Raw genomic sequence first — 18,229 nt, forward strand, 5'->3', positions numbered from 1 at the left:
TTATATTTAATGGGACTTGAGCATACACTGATTTTGTTATCCACGGGGGATCTTGGAACCAAACCCCAGCGTATAACAAGGGTCCACTATTAGTCAACCTGGGTTGACTTATTCACAGGTCACCCTTATCAAAAAAGGAACCAACCCCTGGTGAAAAGTAGAAGCATAATCCTTCCTTGGAGAACCTAAAAGAAGCACCAACCCCCTTTATTTGTCTCATCCACCCTTCCTTTAGTGTAAGCACAAACATTTATGCCTGCCAGAATTTTCTAAGTTCTTCAGCATCATTTTCCTTTGCTTTGTCCTTTACATCCTTGGTTGTGTGTATGTGTGTTGTGTGCTGTTAAGTCACTTCCAACTTATGGTGACTCTATCATGGATTTTTTTTTTTGGCAAGATTTGTTCAGAAGGTTTACTGTTGCCTTCCTCTGCATTTGAGAAAGTATCACTTGCCCAAGGTCTTCCAGTGGATTTCAGTGGCCAGGTGGGAATTGAACCCTGGTCTTCAGAGTTGTAGTCCATTGCTCAAACCACTACACCACACTGGTTTTACATCTTTTGTTATTTGCTCCTAAGTTTTCCCATTGACTTATCCACGGGTCATATCAAAATCCATAATTTTGGCCCCAAAACCTGCCTTCGTCTTATACATGAGATCACCTTATAGTTGAGTAGATAACAGTAGGACAAATTAGGGAGGCCTTTAGTCTACCTAATTGAGGAGAACCTGAGGAGATACATGGGTAGTTGGGTGGACTCAGGGTTTATTTATGTATTTATTTCATTTATTTTATTGGGAGAGAGTTTAGTGTCTGGAGTGAGTGGGTTTTGTGTCCCAGGATAAGGGATTTGGGACTAATACTGCCTTAGAAAGAGAGAACTATGGTTTGAAAGAGGGTTCTTGGTACAGTGGTCTCTCCACATTGGCTGGGGTTAGGGATGAAGGATCCCTGTGAAGGTGGAAAACCCGCAAATAAAAAAACACTGTTCTTTTTACTTAAGAGAACACCTCTCTGGGAATCTACAGATCTTCCAATGCAACTCTTTGATCAACATCTGCCAGAATGTGATAACAGAATTATGCTTGAGGACCTACAAATGCGTAGAGAAGTGCTTTCCCTAGGGACTTCTAGGTCCTCCAGCACAACTCTATGGTCAGCTTCTGGCAAAATTGTGTTGGAGGACCTTGAGATTCCTAGAGACAACATATTAATCAAATCCACAAAAGTCAAAGCCGTAAATGTGGAGGGCCAAATGTATTCTGAGGTTCAGACCACACCTTCACTTTGTGTTCAGGAATGTTACTTGTCTTCTGGCATTACAAGTTTGCCTTCCTGTGGAATATCTCTCTGTGTATAGGTAGGGAGGCTTGCTATGGCTGCCCCAGCAACCATTTTGTGATGGCTCCCATTTTGTTGTTCTTGTTATGAGCCTTCAAGACATTTTTGACTTACGGTGACCCTAAGGCAAACCTATTATGGGGTTTTCTTGGCAATATTTGTTCAGAGGAAGTTTGTTATTGCCTTCATCTGAGGCAGAGAGAGTGTGACTTGCTCATGGTCACCCAGTGGGTTTCATGGCTGAGCTGAGAATAGACCCCTGGTCTCCAGAGTCATAGTTCAATGCTCAAACCACTACTTAAAATTAGGGAGCTACAATCAGAAGAATAAAGCCAAAACTAGAATTAGAACTGAAGCTGAGGGCATGTAACTTACACTTTCTTAATTTTCCCAGCAGCTTCAAAAAGATGGAGATCCACAGCCTAATTTGCAGTCAATTATGCCTCTCAGACTACAGTGGAACCATGGAAACTGCTCCTGGCACCTATGTGGAGGCATTTCCATTAAATGCGCCTTAAAATATGTTTCTTCCCCTTTCTCTTTTCCAGCATCCAGCGGGCTGCTTTAGTTATCTTGGAAAACTACTACAGAGACTTTGCAGTCTATAACCCACTGTTGTTAACAGCTTCTAAAGCGCGGGCAGCGAAGCACATGGCAGGCCTGAAGGTCTACAGTGTTGATGGTAGGTTTAAAGAGGAGACGCTGGTAGCAATGTTTGCGAACTGCTGTGCTTCCTTAATCCCTTTCTCTTTCTGGATCTTTGGTTGCAGAGGAAAGTCATGCTGCAGCCCTCCCTTTCTTTTCTTGGAGGACTACTCCAGTAAGGGAACCTGGAGGTTTATAACAGATTATTTTTCACAGGATGAGAGAGTCATGCTAACGGGTAGACACAGAGCATTATCACACTTCATGTTGTGTTATGCTCTGCAGTCTCAGAAGCTCTATTAGGAGCTTCTGAGAGCATGTCTCAAGACATGTGCATATGTGAGCCCTGCAAAACCTCTTTTTCTCACTTTTTCTTTCTCTGATTATCTTTCTTTCACTCTTGCTGTCTTGGCTCTATGACAAATAAACTACACCTGTTGAATTTTTCAGTCACCCACTATCTTTTTCAAGAAAAGGAAGGACTGTTGTGGCCTGGAATGATTCAGAGTATCCACACTCTGTTTCCCACGCTACATTCCAATACTCATTCCATATGGTTGCCTACTCTGGAAACCATGCCCTATGAGGAGAGAGCTGGGTATGTTCAGCTTGGAGAAAAGAAAGTTAAGAGGTGATATGATAGCCCTGTTTAAGTATTTGAAGGGATGTCATATTGAGGAGGGAGCAAGCTTTTTTCTGCTGCTCCAGAGAACAGGACCCAGAGAACAGGAGGATCATCTTGACAGTAAGAACGGTTTGACAGTGGAAGACATTCCCTCGGAGGGCGGTGGAGTCTCCTTATTTGGAGGTCTTTAAACAGAAGCTGGATGACCATCTGTTGGAAGTGCTTGGATAGTGTATTCCTGCATAGCAGAATGGGATTGGACTGAGTGGCCCTTGGGGGTCTCTTCCAGCTGTATGATTTTATGATTCTACTGTCTTTGGCTACAGGCAGCAACTTTCTTGCTGCCTTTGTCCCCCAATGACCGTTGTTAAAACTGTACTTGCCACTTCCGTACCCCAAAGTTTTGAATTTGAATTGACATTCTCTCACACAGATGACTTATACAGGTCTGTCTCTGGATTCTCCACTCAGAACACGCTCATGTTACCAACTTCTTTCTTTCAATTACACTCAAAGGTGCTACGAGGTCCCTTTGCAGACTGATTTTCCAGACTGACATGGCTATATCTTTGAATCCAGCCTCTAAGATGGGTTTTGCGTCTTGCTTGAGGCTTCAGCCTGGCTAGAAAAGGAACCTTGTAGCTCCCTCCCAACACACACACACACACAGCCTTCTGAGCTTTTCCTGTTGCAGTTCAAAGTGCTAAATTGCTCAGATTCACCCAAGCACTTCATTTTTTGCATACAGTTGGCTGTCTGTATTCACGGATTCAAACATCCATGGCTTGAAAATATTCAAAAATAAATAAATAAATTCCAAAGAGTGAACCTTGATTTTGTCATTTTATATAACGGACACCATTTTACTATGCCATTGTATATAATGACACTTGAGCAACCAACGATTTTGGTACCCACAGGGGGTCCTGGAAACAAACCCCAGCGGATACCAAGGGCCCAGTGTACTATACTTGAGAAAGAGGTTAGGAGAGTATAATATAAAGAGTTGCATGGCTGTTCCAGTTTCCTAGTATCTCCTCCATGCTCTTTCTCCCAGTTCTGATATTCCCATTCAGGAATACTATAAGCTGTTAAGATAAGGACATTAATTCCCTTTATAGATTCTGGCAAAGTTTGCCAGACTTAGACTTTGAAAGGAATCTTGGAGGCCCATAAAAGCTCACCATGGGAAGGGCAAGAAGTCCTGCATTTGTCCTAGCTCAGCTCAAAATCCAAATTTGCTTGATTCTCAATCTTTCCTGCAGGTCCACTGTCCCTAAAAGCTGTTACTGGTACCTTTCTGCCCCGAAATACCTCTCTTTTCCTAAGGAGCAGCAGTAGGAACAGCAGAGATAGGCAAATGTGGAGGTGGGAGACATATACCCCATTCCCTCTCTCCCTACATTTTCCTCCCTCTTTTGTGCTTTGGGTCTTTGGGAAATGTAGTTTTCCAAGGCACACTTGGACAGGGGACAGTTTTTCTTTTGATTCATTTTGCATACTTAACCTGACTTTTGGTTATTTCTGGCTCTCCTTCTTTTTGGAGTGGAAGTAAGAGCTGCCCATAGAAATGGAGACATCCACAATTTCACTGTAGCTGCAACTGAGCAGCCTTATGTTCCTTCTTTCCCCCTTCCTCAAAGAAATGAAAAGAACAGAAACAAGACTTTGACATTCAATCTGAACCCAGAAGTACTTAAATAAATCCTTCAAATAATGTACCTCCAAATAATGATATTTGTTATTCCAGTGTATTCTTACATGTCAGCCCTGAACATTTCAAGAGGCATGGAAATTATACATTCACATTGTGTTTGTTGCTGTTCAAATCTTTTGATTTTTCTGCTTCTTCATACTTCGGGATTTTTCTGAGTGTAGCAAACTCATTACTTTGTCTTGTGGATATTTTCAGTTTTCCTAAGGCCATTAGACACTAAAACCTCCAAACATTCTATTAAAGGAGCCAGATCCTTCCTACATCTTTCTCCCTATGCAGTAGGAAGATGTAAAAGCCCACTCATGTTATCTCTCTGTGCTCAATCACTTGAGTCACCTTTCTCCTGAATTTGGTTCTCTTCTAGGCTGGAAGGAATTGGTGTAGTGGACCATAGGGAAGTAAGGCTTGTAATAGGTCAATTATGTAGACCAGTGATTCCTAAAATCTGGACTAGGTGTTTTGGACTTCATCTTCCAGAGGCCCTAGCCAGCTTGGCCAGCAGTCCTGAATTCTGGGAGCTGCAGTCCAGAAACCTCTGGAGGACCAAAGTCTGGGAACCACTAATACAGACCAAGATCCCTCCACTGAGAGCAAAAAAAAGCAGCATGCTGGTTCAGGGCTGCTAGCTGTATTAATGGAATTTAAAACCACTTTTCAGAATGAATTAGAGCAGTACAGTGCATTCTTCCCTTACAGCCCCCCCCCCCCGCCCCAGCAGAAATACCCTTGAAAACAATGGGGCGTGTGCATGCGGCATGGTGTAGCGCACCATTGCCTTTTCCACTGTGCGGCTTTCAGTGTAAGCCGAAAGTCATGTATGATGCGGGTGCACTGTACATGCTTCTTCCCTTTAGTGAAGAACATGGATGACCTGGAATGTATAGTGTATTAGTAGAGAGCAGGCTTTGTATACGGAAGATCCTGGATCTCATCTGTAATATTTCCACTAAACACGGGGAGGGGGGATATCGAGCAGGAGGGATGGAAAACCATTGATGTTGTTCAGTGTAGGCATGGGCCTGAGTCAGAAGAATTCAATTCCACATGTTCTGTATTTCTGGTAGGGGCCATCTTGCTTTGTCCAAAAAATCTCTTGTTCTGCTTTTGGTACGTCATTTTATCATGTCTGGCAGTGCTTTGTTTTTTGTCCATTGTCTTATGTCACTTGATGTTCTTATTTTCTGTCTTTGTTTTTGTTTCCTTTGAATCTCCCCCCCCCCCCTTCCTGCCTGGTTTCCCTGTCTCCCTGTTTCATGCTCCTTCTTTCTTGTTGCTGAATTGCCATGTGTTCCAGCTGCCCTTGTGGCCAAACTGAAAATATATTTAGCAGATGGTAAGTAGCACCTCGATGTATCTGTCCTCTGCCTCTGTGTGTTCACTCAATGTTGTTTTGTGTAGTAATTTACATTTTTGTAGAATGGACTGTTCTTACTCCCTTTTGATGTTGTGGTTTTTATGTGAGACATACATCTAGACAGCTTTTACCTGTTTACTATTCCCTCTGCTGAGGATCCCTTCTGGGTGTGTCAGAAAAACCATACCCCTGACTGACAGCTGCACTCCAGGGAATAATTGTGCAGGGAATGGGCTTTAGTTCTTTTGGGAATTATGGGGCATGTGGAATGTAGCATTAGGATGTTATATTGTTGTTGTTTTGTCTAGTTATCTGCCATTGATGGCACTTTCAAAACACTTATTTTTTTCTAACCATCACTCTTTCCTTATATTTCTCCTCAAAGGGCCAGATAACAATGCTGCTGGGCAGTCCAGAGCCATGATTGCTGCTGCAGCTCATCGCAGGGATTCTAGTCACAACGAACTCTATTATGAAGAAGCTGATTACGAGCGAAGGGTTAGAAAACGGCGAGCAAGGTAAAAAAAATTATAGGCCAACCCCTGGAGTGGAAGCCATTCCTAACTGATCTGGAATGGGAGTGGGAAGCCAGGTGGAGAGCATCTGGACAAAAAATAAAGGGGAGGGAAACAACAGGGATGTTATTGTGGGAGTCTACTACAGACCCCCAAGTCAGATGGAGGAATTGGATGATGCCTTTCTAGAACAGATGGCCACACATTCAGAGAGATGTAGTAGTAATGGGTGACTTCAACTTCCTGACAGTAAGAGCTGTTCGACAGTGGAACAAACTCCCTCAGGGATGCTTTGATTTAGAATTCCTGCATAGCAGAGGGTTGGACTGTATGGCCCTTGTGGTCTCTTTCAACTCTATGATTCTACCATAGTGCTATGCTTCCATTATCTTCCAATAGAGCGATTGTGGTGGAATTGGCCCTGATGTGATAATCTCCATAGTCTCACAGGTAGCTACTGTATACACACACAGCCCACATATACACCTCAGTAAATGTATGGTGAATTTCTAAATGGGGAAGAAAAAACTGAGAGAGGCCTGTGCAAAGCAAGGTGAAATTATGAAAATTGCTATGGATTCAAAATGGCGGCTGAGATTATAGAAGAACTGATGGCTCGGCTGTATAATAGCTTGGATGGCTGACCTGGCAAATGACAACACTCACCTTAGCTCCCCAAGCCTTGGGTGAAAAGGGAAAGTTCTCCTTGCAGACTGATGTCACATTCACTTCAGCACATCTCCAGGGTGTGGGAGCACACAAGGAAATGATGAAAGGCAAGAATCTCCCTATCCCGAGGGGTAGGCTAGGGTTAGGATGGGACATGGCCAGCAGCCAGTTCATAGTGAAGAAAGTGAGGCACATTTTCCTTCTCAAAGTCTCTCCAATATGCTATTTCAGTGCCACACCACACTGAATCCTTATTAGCTGTTTTCTGCTGACATTTCATTGTGTTATATAGGTCCTCCTTTAGATGGCCAAAGATTCCTTCTGCCCAGCAACGTGTTCAGCTTCTGAGTCGTAGGTTTTACTGACTGCCAAATAAAAAGTCTTCTTGCAAGAGAGCCTGAATTTAGGCAGTAAACAACATTTGACGATGTGTCTAGGTGGAGCAGTTTTGTGCCACCGCCAAATAATGGGAAATCCAGGGCTGAGCTGCAGAGAATACCATCTCCCTGACTGTATTCTCTGCAATAGTTCTATAGCTACATGCCATCTAGATAGCAAAAGAGTTACTTCTGGCTTAATTCCTTTGGAACTAATTTAATATTAGTATTCCTTGGATTCAATTTTTATCCCACCTTCCAGTTTGCATACAATTATAAAATATAGGATAAAAAGCAAAATTATCATTAAAACATAAAAACAGATTACTGTTTCAGGTCAGTTCCCACTGAAAATCTGAACCCTGGGTTACTTTTTTGCTCCTAGAAAATCTTGGTTACTGTGGACAGAACCTTCAAGGTGAACGAGATTTTGGGCAGGACCTTTTTGATAGAAAACTGTTATATGGTGCAGACTGTAGGCTTGTACAACTGAAGAAAAGTGTTCCCATGCTTATTGTAACATATAATTTGATCCTTTGTGATCTAAAATTAGATGAAATAGAGATCTGTAGTCAGATCTCCCTGTTAGATCAGGTTGACAGCAGTGCTGTGGGGGGCTTTACATCACATAATTGGGAGCAGTTAGATCAGAAAATGGCATCAGGAGCGTTGTGCCCCATGCTTTCATCCTGATCCAGTTTCTTTGTGCTGCTACTGCTTTGTGCTGCCACAATAATTTTAAAAGATGGGAGATTCATTCCTATGCCTCCAACTGGAATTCAGAGTCAGCATATATTCTCTAAGTAGTTTCTTTATTGAGCAACACCTGTGTATATAGCTCCTTGAAAAAGAGAGAGAAAGAACAGCCTACTGCACTTAGGGACTCATTAGTCATTTTTCTTCTGTTTGATGTCTTTCCTTCACTTTGTTTGCAGCACCCAGCTACGGTCGCTTGCAGTCCTTCTCTTCCATTGACTAGGAGCTGTCTTGCAGAGTTTGTTTGCTCAGCTGCTCAAAACACCAGCGGTGGTTAGCAAAGGCTCCTGGTGGGTGGACTTAGAAAGCTAAAATAAACCCCTTGAGAAAACCTGCTGGGACTGCAAGGGAAGGGGACCCAATGCAGCTGTAGCTCTCCCCATTAGAGGAGACTATTAACATTATTATGGTGATCTGTTACAGTTGTTGCCATGTGGCAGCTTTTAGCATTAATCTAGTGTTATCCTCTCAGGATTATAAGAATTATCAGTTTGAGCTTTGGTTTCTTTTATTTGGTGGTGGAGAGGAACTACCAGAGAGCAGTGCCCAATCTGGAGAGGAGACTTGTGCTTGCACTCAGCACCTTGTCCTCTCTCACTCAACAACATCACAGGACAGTTTACCCCAAACGCTTGAGAGGAATAGAATTGCCACATTACTTGGCTGTTTCCCACTTCCCACTGCAGGTAGTAGCCAATGCAAGCATATCAGCAGTTTCTATACTTGTCCCATTTTATAGGGATCTCTTCTCTTCTCCTCCTCCCAGCCACACATCCTCCAGAAGTAGCAGAGTCACAGCATGACCCTGCACAAAATTGGATGAGTTCGAAGTGGCTGAAATCCATTGCCTTTGCTGTGTCTAACTTTGCAGACTGTAATTCCGCAAACTGGTGCTTGAATTACACAAAAGGATCTAACCCACCTATCTTTGCTTTGACTCTCATAGATACTGTTTTAGGTGACTGGAGGGAAAGTGCTTTTCATGTCTAAAAGTGGAAGAAAGCTTGGAAGATGTGGACTTTATTAAGAAACTTTTTGCCACATATTTTGAGCATTGCTGTAAAAGATCTCTCAACCAACAAAAGAGGAAATGTGGTCCCTTTCCATCATTCATAACTATCATGCCCACTCATGTTGTACCTGAGGCTTGCTGGCCATAATAGGAATTGATACCTGGTTATTCTCATATGAATCATTGAAATCAGAATTAAAGCAATGTTTACCAACTCCAGATTCCTATGTATTTGAACACAGGAATGCAAAACTCTATTAACTTGTAGAGAAGTCCTTCATCCTAAAGTGAAATGATTTAGGATTAATCTGGACTGTCTATGCCAAACCAGGACAGTTAATATTTGCTGAAGTGTTGGGAAATGTGCACTGAAAATGCTGCTAAATTTTACTTGCTGGCCTAATTTGTATACCTCTCAAAATTTCTTGTTTGTAGATATAATAGTACCCTACAAAGTATGAGTGTTGATGAACATTGAACATTAACCGGGGATTTGAAATTAACAGTCCAAATCATTTTGGAAGAGGTTGGGCTATCTTTTCTTTCCAAATAGAGTGAATTGAATTGCTAGAACCAATGAGAAGAGGTTTACTGAATCAGTTGTTGTGGTGTGGTAGTCCTGGTTGTGATGCCTCTTCTGGTTCCTTGGTATGTAGGCTTGTGGTAGCAGTTGAAGAAGCATTCACCCACATTAAGCGCCTGCAGGCAGAGGAACAGCAGAAAACCCCAGGAGAAGTGATGGATGCCCGAGAAGCAGCTCAGGCCATCTTCCCATCTATGGCAAGAGTGCTGCAGAAGTACCTACGGACTACCCGGCAACAGCCCTACCACACCATGGAGAGCATCTTGCAACATTTGGCTTTTTGTATTGCCAACAACATGACACCAAAGGTAAAGAAAGAGAAAATTAGCTGTGTGACTCTGATTGGGGTTCCACCCTCATATCATTCCAGTCATGGGCGAGGGTAGAGTGGGGCTGCTTCCATGGATCTTGCCCACTCTATTGCATCCTTGCCCCAACACCCACCACACATTGCAGGGGCAAGCATCTCCAGTGGGGTGGGGGGCACTCTGCTGCACACCTCCTCAGTAAGGCAATCAGGGACATATCAAAAAGGGCCAAGGTTCAGAAAAACTGCTGTCTCATCTAGTTCTAGTCTCCTGGAAGATAAAGACCCTTGTAGGGTTTATATGGGAGCCAGCGTGGAGTAGTGATGTGAGTGCTGGACTACGACTCTGGAGATCAGGGTTCAGTTCCTAGCTCAACCACATAAACCCACTGGGTAACCTCGGTCAAGTCACATGCTCTCAGCCTCAGGGGAAGGCAATGGCAAACCTCTTCTGAACAAATCTTACAAAGAAAATCCCATGATAGGGTTGCCTTAGGGTTGCCACAATACAACACAGGGTTTATGCATGCCAGGCCTGAGTTAAGAATTCAGTGCCTTGAAAAATCTTCATAAAAAGAAGAGGAAGAAAAGAAAATCTCCACCCTAATCTTACCTTGCAAAGATATTAGCAAGTGTGTGGGCACTGCCTGGTGACCATCTCAGAAATCAGAAGGGAAGAGCTAAATAAGGGTCCCCAAGGTTCTGTGACTTTCCCAGTTACTGGAACTTCCTAAAGTCTAGCAAAACTAAACTAAATTAGAGAGACTAGCAAAGATTGCAGCCAGGGCCAACTCTCCCACAAGCAATTGTTCTGGAAAGCAAATGCTGTAGTGGGACAAAAGCCAGCTGGCTTCTCCAGAATGGCCTCTGACCTTCTGGTCCCTTTTTATAAGGATTCCTTCAGAAAGTGAGGGAGAGAGAAGTTCTCTGAATAACTTTGTTAGCTGGTGAAGGCAGCCCAACATGATTATTCAGATAACTGGGCTGAATTGCTTATCTCTGAGGGAATTCTTCTTCAAAGCCAGGCATTGTGGGAGAGCTGTTGCAGGCTGTTTTTCCCCCCAGTTGACATGGTTCCTGGGTAGATGTGAGCTCCATCTTTCCTCATTGCGTGGGCACAGGCAAACACATCCTCACTTCCAGAGCTCCCTAGAAGGCTGTGCTCCTTGTGTGGAGGTTGGAGTTACATACATTCTCATGTACAGTCATCCTATTTCTACAGTATTTTGTTGTTCACACAGTGGAATAGACACACTTTTCCTGCTTTTCCCCTGCCTGCTGCTTCCTAGTGGTTTGAGTGTGCAGGTGAACATTTCATTACCTCTGCCTCCTCATAGCTGTGTGAGAGGGCTGAACAAGCTTGGCATCAAGCATTCTGGCAGAGTTTCCTTGCCCCACCCCAGAGTTTGTATTGAATAAAATATAAGTGGTATCGACAAAGCACCCAAAAGCGAAACTTGTTCTGCCAGGTGCATGAGTTGACAGGCTTCCCTTCCCATTCGTCATTTTGGCAGCTTTTCTTTGCTTCCACTTAACAGGGTTCTGGCACCTAAAACTAGCCCTTTGGCAGAAGAACTACTGGAGCTGAGGAACTGTGGGGGGGGGGGGATGGGTCAGATGAACTGTTGACTGTATGGACCAAGTGAAGGGGAAAGGACTTCACTTCTGCATTGTTGCCATTCATTTCACTTGGCCTGAGAGATGCTTTTGTAGTTTTCTAAATGTTTGTCCTTTGCTTGTATATGATAGATAACCATGGAGCCTGGGAAAGGGATGAAACTGCCTGCTGCAAGGATATCTTGAATATTCAGTTAGAATGAGTGACTCAAGCCTTACTTTTTAACTGAGTCTTTTCCATGCTGGTCTGAGATCTCACTTGTTCTCTGTCTGCTCTTCTCTAGGCTTTCCTGGAACGTTATCTCACTCCAGGCCCAACCCTGCAGTATGACAAGGATCGTTGGTTCTCCAAACACTGGACACTCATAAGTGAGGAAGCTGTTACGAGGGGACTGAGGGATGGTGTTGTGTTTGTCCTCAAGTGCTTGGACTTCAGCCTTGTCATTAATGTGAAAAAAATTCCTTCCATCAAACTCTCAGAAGAGTTCTTAGACCCAAAATTTCACAAGTTTGCCCTTCGCTTACAGTCTGAAACATCAGTCTAGAATAGCGTGTATCTGTGAGTGAGAAGAGGGCAGTTTCTGACTACATGCATTCAGGTATTTGGTTTTGGGTATGTGTTTGTGTTTTCCCCTTCCCTTTTATGCAGTTCACAAAGCACAGGTGATAGGCCACAAATATTTCTACCATCTGCACTTTATCAAGAAAGAGGAGGGAGAAGGAGATTCTCTGCAGAAAGATCAGAAGAGTGCATGGATTGGATTAGCACATTCATCAGGTCAGAATGGCTACCATACACTTTGCAGAGAGCCATGAGCCACTGTGGTGCTCAGTCTTCACTAGTATCCTGCCTTAGATCCGCTGGTGTGTATCTGTTGCTGTTGCCCCACTCTAACATTGTGTTCCCTGGCAGACACTGTTCCGTAGATCAGCCTCACTTTATTCAGCTTTCAGCAGTCACCAGTATAGCTCATGTTCACAGGTGACTCCTTCAACGCTTACTTTGTATTATCCATAGTTTATGACCCAGACCATGGCTTGAGATTCCAAAGAAGGACTAGGCAATGCTGGTCTGCTTTCATTTTATATTCTTTGATCATTAATTGATAAAGAACCATTCCCATTTACAGGAAGCAGCAGCTTCTAAAAATGGAACAATGCCTATAACTGGTTTGTAAATTTGGACAAAGCAGATTGAAATTTCCAAAGCTTTCCTTATCATGATTTGTTAAAATGGCAAAACTAAACAAATGTTCAAGGGGATCTTTAGTTAATTTATTGGGCGGTATCTGCTGGAGAAGGTGGAATTGTTCTTCTTAAACAACATCATTTGTTTACCTTGAGGGAAAACATTTCTGCATAACTTAAGGCTACTCTTTCTGCACTCTTTCTGTATTAACTGTTTCAAATAATGACCAATGGACTTTTCAGCTGCCTGTACCCACACAAACGTCCAAGCAATTTATGCACCTTCTTCTCTCAACGTTCTGTGTGTTAATCTATTTTTGTAATCCCACAAGAGTTAGTCTGTTACTCCCTCTACCCCAAATATATTTATGCAATTACAAAACTGCAATTGAAGAAGAGCACTGAGTATTCCTCTTTATGAAAAAGGAACTCTTCTTCTTTTTTTATGCAGAAGAAAGTGTAAGTAAGATATATTGTTCTCTGTTCAAAAGAGATTTTCCCCTAGAGGAGAAAAGATTGGAGATGGTTAAACCCCCCCCCCCCACACACACACACACACGTTTCTGCAAGGATTTGGCTTTAGAACAGTGTTTCAATACCCATTGGAGAGTAAACTGCATTGAGTATTGTGATGGCCACAGATTTATATAGTTAACCATTATTTGTGTTCTTCACAGAAACTCTACTCAGCCCAGTCAGTTGTCATGCACTGAAAGAAGGGGATCAGTTTCTCACTACACACTAGGGCTTTGGAGCTGCTCAGAAGCAGCAAGTCTTTCTCATTGGACATTATCAGACAAGGGAAACTGGAAATATAATCCAATAGCAATCCGAACGCAATCATGGGGTTCAATGTTATTGCGTGATAGACTACCACACACAATTTTGGGCAATGGGAAGTCAGTCCGAACGCAATCATGGGGTTTCACGTTATTGTGTGAGAGGTGATCAGATGCAATTTCAGGCAATGGCAAGCTATTTTTGCACAATGGGAAGTCAGTTTGAACGCAATTCAAATTCACGTAAATTCGCTGAACTAGCGAATTCACATGAATACATTCTGGTCCCACTTTCTTTTCATTCGAAATTAAGAGAAATTCCTCCCGTGTGATAAACTCCATTGTTTTTGGTCTCTTCAAAGCCCTAGCGCAAACAAAGGACTGCCAAACCTTCCTTTGGCCAAGGTCTCTGTATGTTCATGAGGTGAAAGAGGCAGGTTCTGTATCTCCAATCATAGAATTGTAGATTTGGAAGAGACCACAAGGGCCATCCAGTCCAACCCCCTGCCATGCAGGAAATCTCAATCAAAGCATACCCGACAGATGGCCATCAAGCATCCATTGCATGGAGAACTCTTGGAGGAGGGTGCTCTTTTACTTGCTCATGAGCTACTGGAGTCAAGTGGTCTTCAAAGACAGAATGTGGCCACTGTACGTCACGTGGCAACTGCATTTATGTGAACCCCTGGCTGTCTCTTTCTTTGCTGCTTCTGCATATTAATTCCCAGGTTCTGCTGGCAGGTGCTGTTCTTACTTCATTTTTAAGTCCTGCAGAAAGAAGAAAAATATATAAAGTTAATCAGATAATGCATAACACAAGTATGAATAGCAGTTGCCCATTTGATGTGCACCAGCACAATTTTTTCAATAGAGCCATTAGGTCATAAGCATAATTTTCAGGTTTAAGGTTGTTTCAATAATTAACAGAAACGAGGCCTTACTTGTTTACTGCAATTGCTGATCGTATTTTCCTATCCCACAAATGCTTAAAACATGCTAAGTGTGTCCATTTGCTATACTTCTTCCAGCTTTTAATTCATACTAGCAAGCACACTGGGTTTTTCCCTCAGTGTTTTGTCATAATGCCATTGCTAGTAGTACAGAATTTCCAATTAAGAATTATTTTTTCTCTCTCATTCATTACCTGTTAGGTAACTACTGGTTAACTTATCAAGATTTTTATACAAAGTGTTTTTTATTCTTAAAACATATGTTTGTTCCCTTATAAAATTCTTCTATATATTTAACAAAGTTGGCATATAGAGAGTTTTGATTTATCTCATGGTCTGTACAATTTGCACTTTTTAAAAAACGTGGCATATTTTTATTTTGTAGAAAAGTTCTCTCTGACTCAATCTTTAATGAGTACCCAATTTACACAACATCTTGAACTGAGGATTTGTTAAGACTTGTCAGGTCTGGGGAGGTTGAATGGATAGTTCTCTACCAGGAATACTTATCAATGTGGAAGAGCTTATGTAGAACCTTATTTTAATCAGACTGTAAACTTTGGATTGAAATCTGAACATAGTAGATGAAGCATTAATTGGAGCAGAATTCAAATTCACACCTAGAGCTGGAATTCTAAGATTCGGTCTTAATACACGGGGGGGAAATATACCGCATGAAAAGTCATTCCAACCTAGACCTGGTGATGGAATGCTAACACAAAGAATGTACAGTATTCATACCCCAAGTCAACAAAGGCCTTGCTTAAATGTTTGAAGCAGGTGTTTACCACTAGCATGGCTTGGGATCCAAATTTTGAACCCTGCTTTTCAAAGCTGACAATTTTTTTGTGCTTAATACTCCCTTGTATTCATGTATTACATGAAAAAGCCAAGTTATTTAAAGAAAAATTCAGCATGGGGATGGTGTCCCAATGAAATTTTCCTCTTAACAAGACTGATTTTTCTTTTCAGCCTGCTCACTCAGACTTCACTGACGTGACATTTAGGCCTGTTACAGACTGCCAAAATAATGCTGCTTCAGGTCTCTTTGGAGGTATGCTATTTAAATGATGCATGGGTCCTAAGAATCTGGAAGCTGCACCAAAGCTGCACTCCAGTGCTTAGGAATGGAGTGTGGCTTTGGCGCGACCTCCAGACTCTTAGGACCCATGCATCATTTAAATAGCATCCTCCAAAGAGACCCGAAGCAGCTTTATTTTGGCAGTCTGTAACTGGCCAAAGTTTGGGTTTTTATTTAACCAACAGCAATGCCCTCTCTCAGTTTAGATTTTTTTTTAATAGAAAGAAAGGCCAGCCCTGTCTGGTGAGTTTATTGTTTCTAACCCATTTTGGCAACCTAACCCTAACAGTAATCCTTTTGGCCCCCAAACCCAGCTAAACTGGCTTGTCAAGTATAAATTCAGTACCAAAGACTTCCCAAGCCTGCTAACTGCATTTTATTTCAAGCACTGGAGATCTTTTGCCCCCTCCCTTAGTTCCCCAAGACCTGGAGATTATTTGCTCAGGAAATGTTGACTTTCTTCACTTCCTTACTTATTCTCTGTGTTAAATGCCTGTGAAAATGTCAAAAATTTATAAAACTACCAAACATAAGCAACAGCAGCTGCTCTGGAAATGTGGAAGCTGTTAGCTGCAGCCTATGTCCTCCAGTTTAAAAAGCCATAAAGAATGTGGTTGTGAAATACATTCCTCCAGTATGTTTAATTGTGGCTTTAAACCTGAATGAGAGGGTGAACCTCTCCCTCTTTGATATGTTTACTTTTGCTTGAGATTGCAAAGAAGGCAAAATTTGAAAGAATGGTGGTGATGGGGCTCACACGTCGTCTTCATTCATCTGACCCAGGTTTTACTTTGCTTTTTCCCTTTGCCTTTCTTTGGCCTGTTACAGACTGCCAAAATAAAGCTGCTTCGGGTCTCTTTGGAGGTATGCTATTTAAATGATGCATGCATCCCAAGAATCCGGAAGCTGCACCAAAGCTGCACTCCAGTGCTTAGGAATGGAGTGTGGCTTTGGCGCAACCTCCGGACTCTTAGGACCCATGCATCATTTAAATAGCATACCTCCAAAGAGACCCGAAGCAGCTTTATTTTGGCAGTCTGTAACAGGCCTTTGTCTTTTCTTGGTGCCTCTGTTTCTTGTTTGTAGCACCAAAAGAGTCCCTTGATTTTTGCTTATTTCACTGGGCTGTTATGATGTCAGCCTTGTGGATGAATATTTTCAGGACATCCACATATGAACAATAACATGGAAGCAGTAAAACAGAAGTGATTTTAGGGAGGAGTTGCTGCTTTGTGGAGACCTGATTTAATCCATGCCATTCTTGTGGGCACTTGAATTCCAGAGAACTAACATGTCTGGGGCTGATTTGCTCTGTGTTAATTTAATATCTTATTGCCACTATGAGCTATTTGTTAAATGCCATGTGAAATAGAAACATCTGTATGCAGAGACAGGTGGGGCTGTTTAATGGCATTGCTCCTTCTGTTCTATTTGATGGTATTGCTCCATTACTCCCATTCCTAGGATTAACCCATATTGGCACAGGAAGTTATTTTGCCACCCACTTTTCTGGCCTGGTCGCTGAACACTATTATTTGAAGGGCAATGTAGGTCTTGGGTATATAGAGGCAGCCCATGAGCTGCAATGGAAAGTGCAATTCTTTTTTATTTGCACTGTGTTGATTTGGGTGTCTCCTGATAACCTTATCAGTTTGTAGCCAGCAGTCTCTTCCTTTCTGCTGTCATGCAGGTTGCCCTGTTACTGGATTGATGTTTTCATTCATCAAAACCTGTGTTTTTGATGACTTGCAAAGGCACATGAGATTGGCACTTTTGTGTTCATTCAAAGCAACATTGAAAGAGTTTGCCCGCTTTTAATGTTTTGAGACATCTGGCTGTGATGCTTTCTTTTTGGTTCTTCATACCTTTCTTGGTGACTTTTCTGACCACATAGCTATGTCATTCAGGGACACAGGGAGGACATGTGGCGAGCTATATGCATCTATGTGGCAGATTGCACACTCCCTATGCCCACTGATGTATGCATTGATAATGTAGCTAAGTCAGTGACTGGTACAATAAATGTTCTATTTGAAATTCTGTATGTAAACAGAGTAATGTAACCACCCATGTCTCATCACACGCACCAAATTCAAAGTGACCCTGAAAATTTGCATTTGGCAGGAAAAATAACGTGACTCCAATTTTCAGGGAGAAGGGCAAATTGTTTACATTTTGTCATAGAAAATATTAGTCCAGATAGGAAAATGAATGTACAGACTGGAAGAAGAAGAGATTGGGAAGGGTTTTATCTCATGCACTGTTGACTTTATTATTCTGTAAACAAAGGGTGTTTCACTCCCATCATGATTTACTAGATGTTCCTTTCTTCACACAGAAGGTGGCACATCTATGTGGGACTTGTACACATGTCTTGTGCAGCCTGTTGAGGCTTTCCAAAACAGCACGTGTTTGTCCTAGAAGAAAGAAAGAGATGTGTAGGATATCAACCTGTGTAGGCAATACTCAGAATTGGATTCAGGACATATCATGACTCATCTTAGGATGCCCACAAGGGTAATTTCATGTTCATCCATATTGACAAACCTTCACATGAGATTTCTTATATGACGATGAAGTGATTTCTGTGATGATAGCAGCACTTCGTGGAAGCACTGCTGTCATGAAAACTTGTGTTGAAGAAGATTTAGACAAACCACAGCACAATGTCAGCATGGCCTATATATTGCTGTCTGGCTATGCATAGTCTATGC

At 42.3% G+C, this 18,229-nt stretch overlaps 1 protein-coding gene across 1 annotated transcript in view; it reads left to right on the plus strand.

The window, feature by feature from the left end:
• VANGL1 (VANGL planar cell polarity protein 1) overlaps nucleotides 1–15,473 on the plus strand; it is a 62,501-nt gene extending 47,028 nt beyond the window's left edge. The window contains exons 5-8 of the mRNA XM_089489191.1: nucleotides 1,889–2,022; nucleotides 6,067–6,199; nucleotides 9,667–9,901; nucleotides 11,802–15,473. Coding sequence (XP_089345317.1) covers nucleotides 1,889–2,022; nucleotides 6,067–6,199; nucleotides 9,667–9,901; nucleotides 11,802–12,062 — 763 coding nt within the window. The 3' untranslated portion in view covers nucleotides 12,063–15,473. The remainder of the gene's footprint in view (nucleotides 1–1,888; nucleotides 2,023–6,066; nucleotides 6,200–9,666; nucleotides 9,902–11,801) is intronic.
• Nucleotides 15,474–18,229: the final 2,756 nt, after the last annotated feature.

The sequence above is a fragment of the Sceloporus occidentalis genome, unplaced genomic scaffold (assembly GCF_023333645.1).
Source record: "Sceloporus occidentalis isolate IW3139 unplaced genomic scaffold, rSceOcc1.0.p SCAF_1, whole genome shotgun sequence".
In the NCBI taxonomy this organism is placed as follows: domain Eukaryota; kingdom Metazoa; phylum Chordata; class Lepidosauria; order Squamata; family Phrynosomatidae; genus Sceloporus; species Sceloporus occidentalis.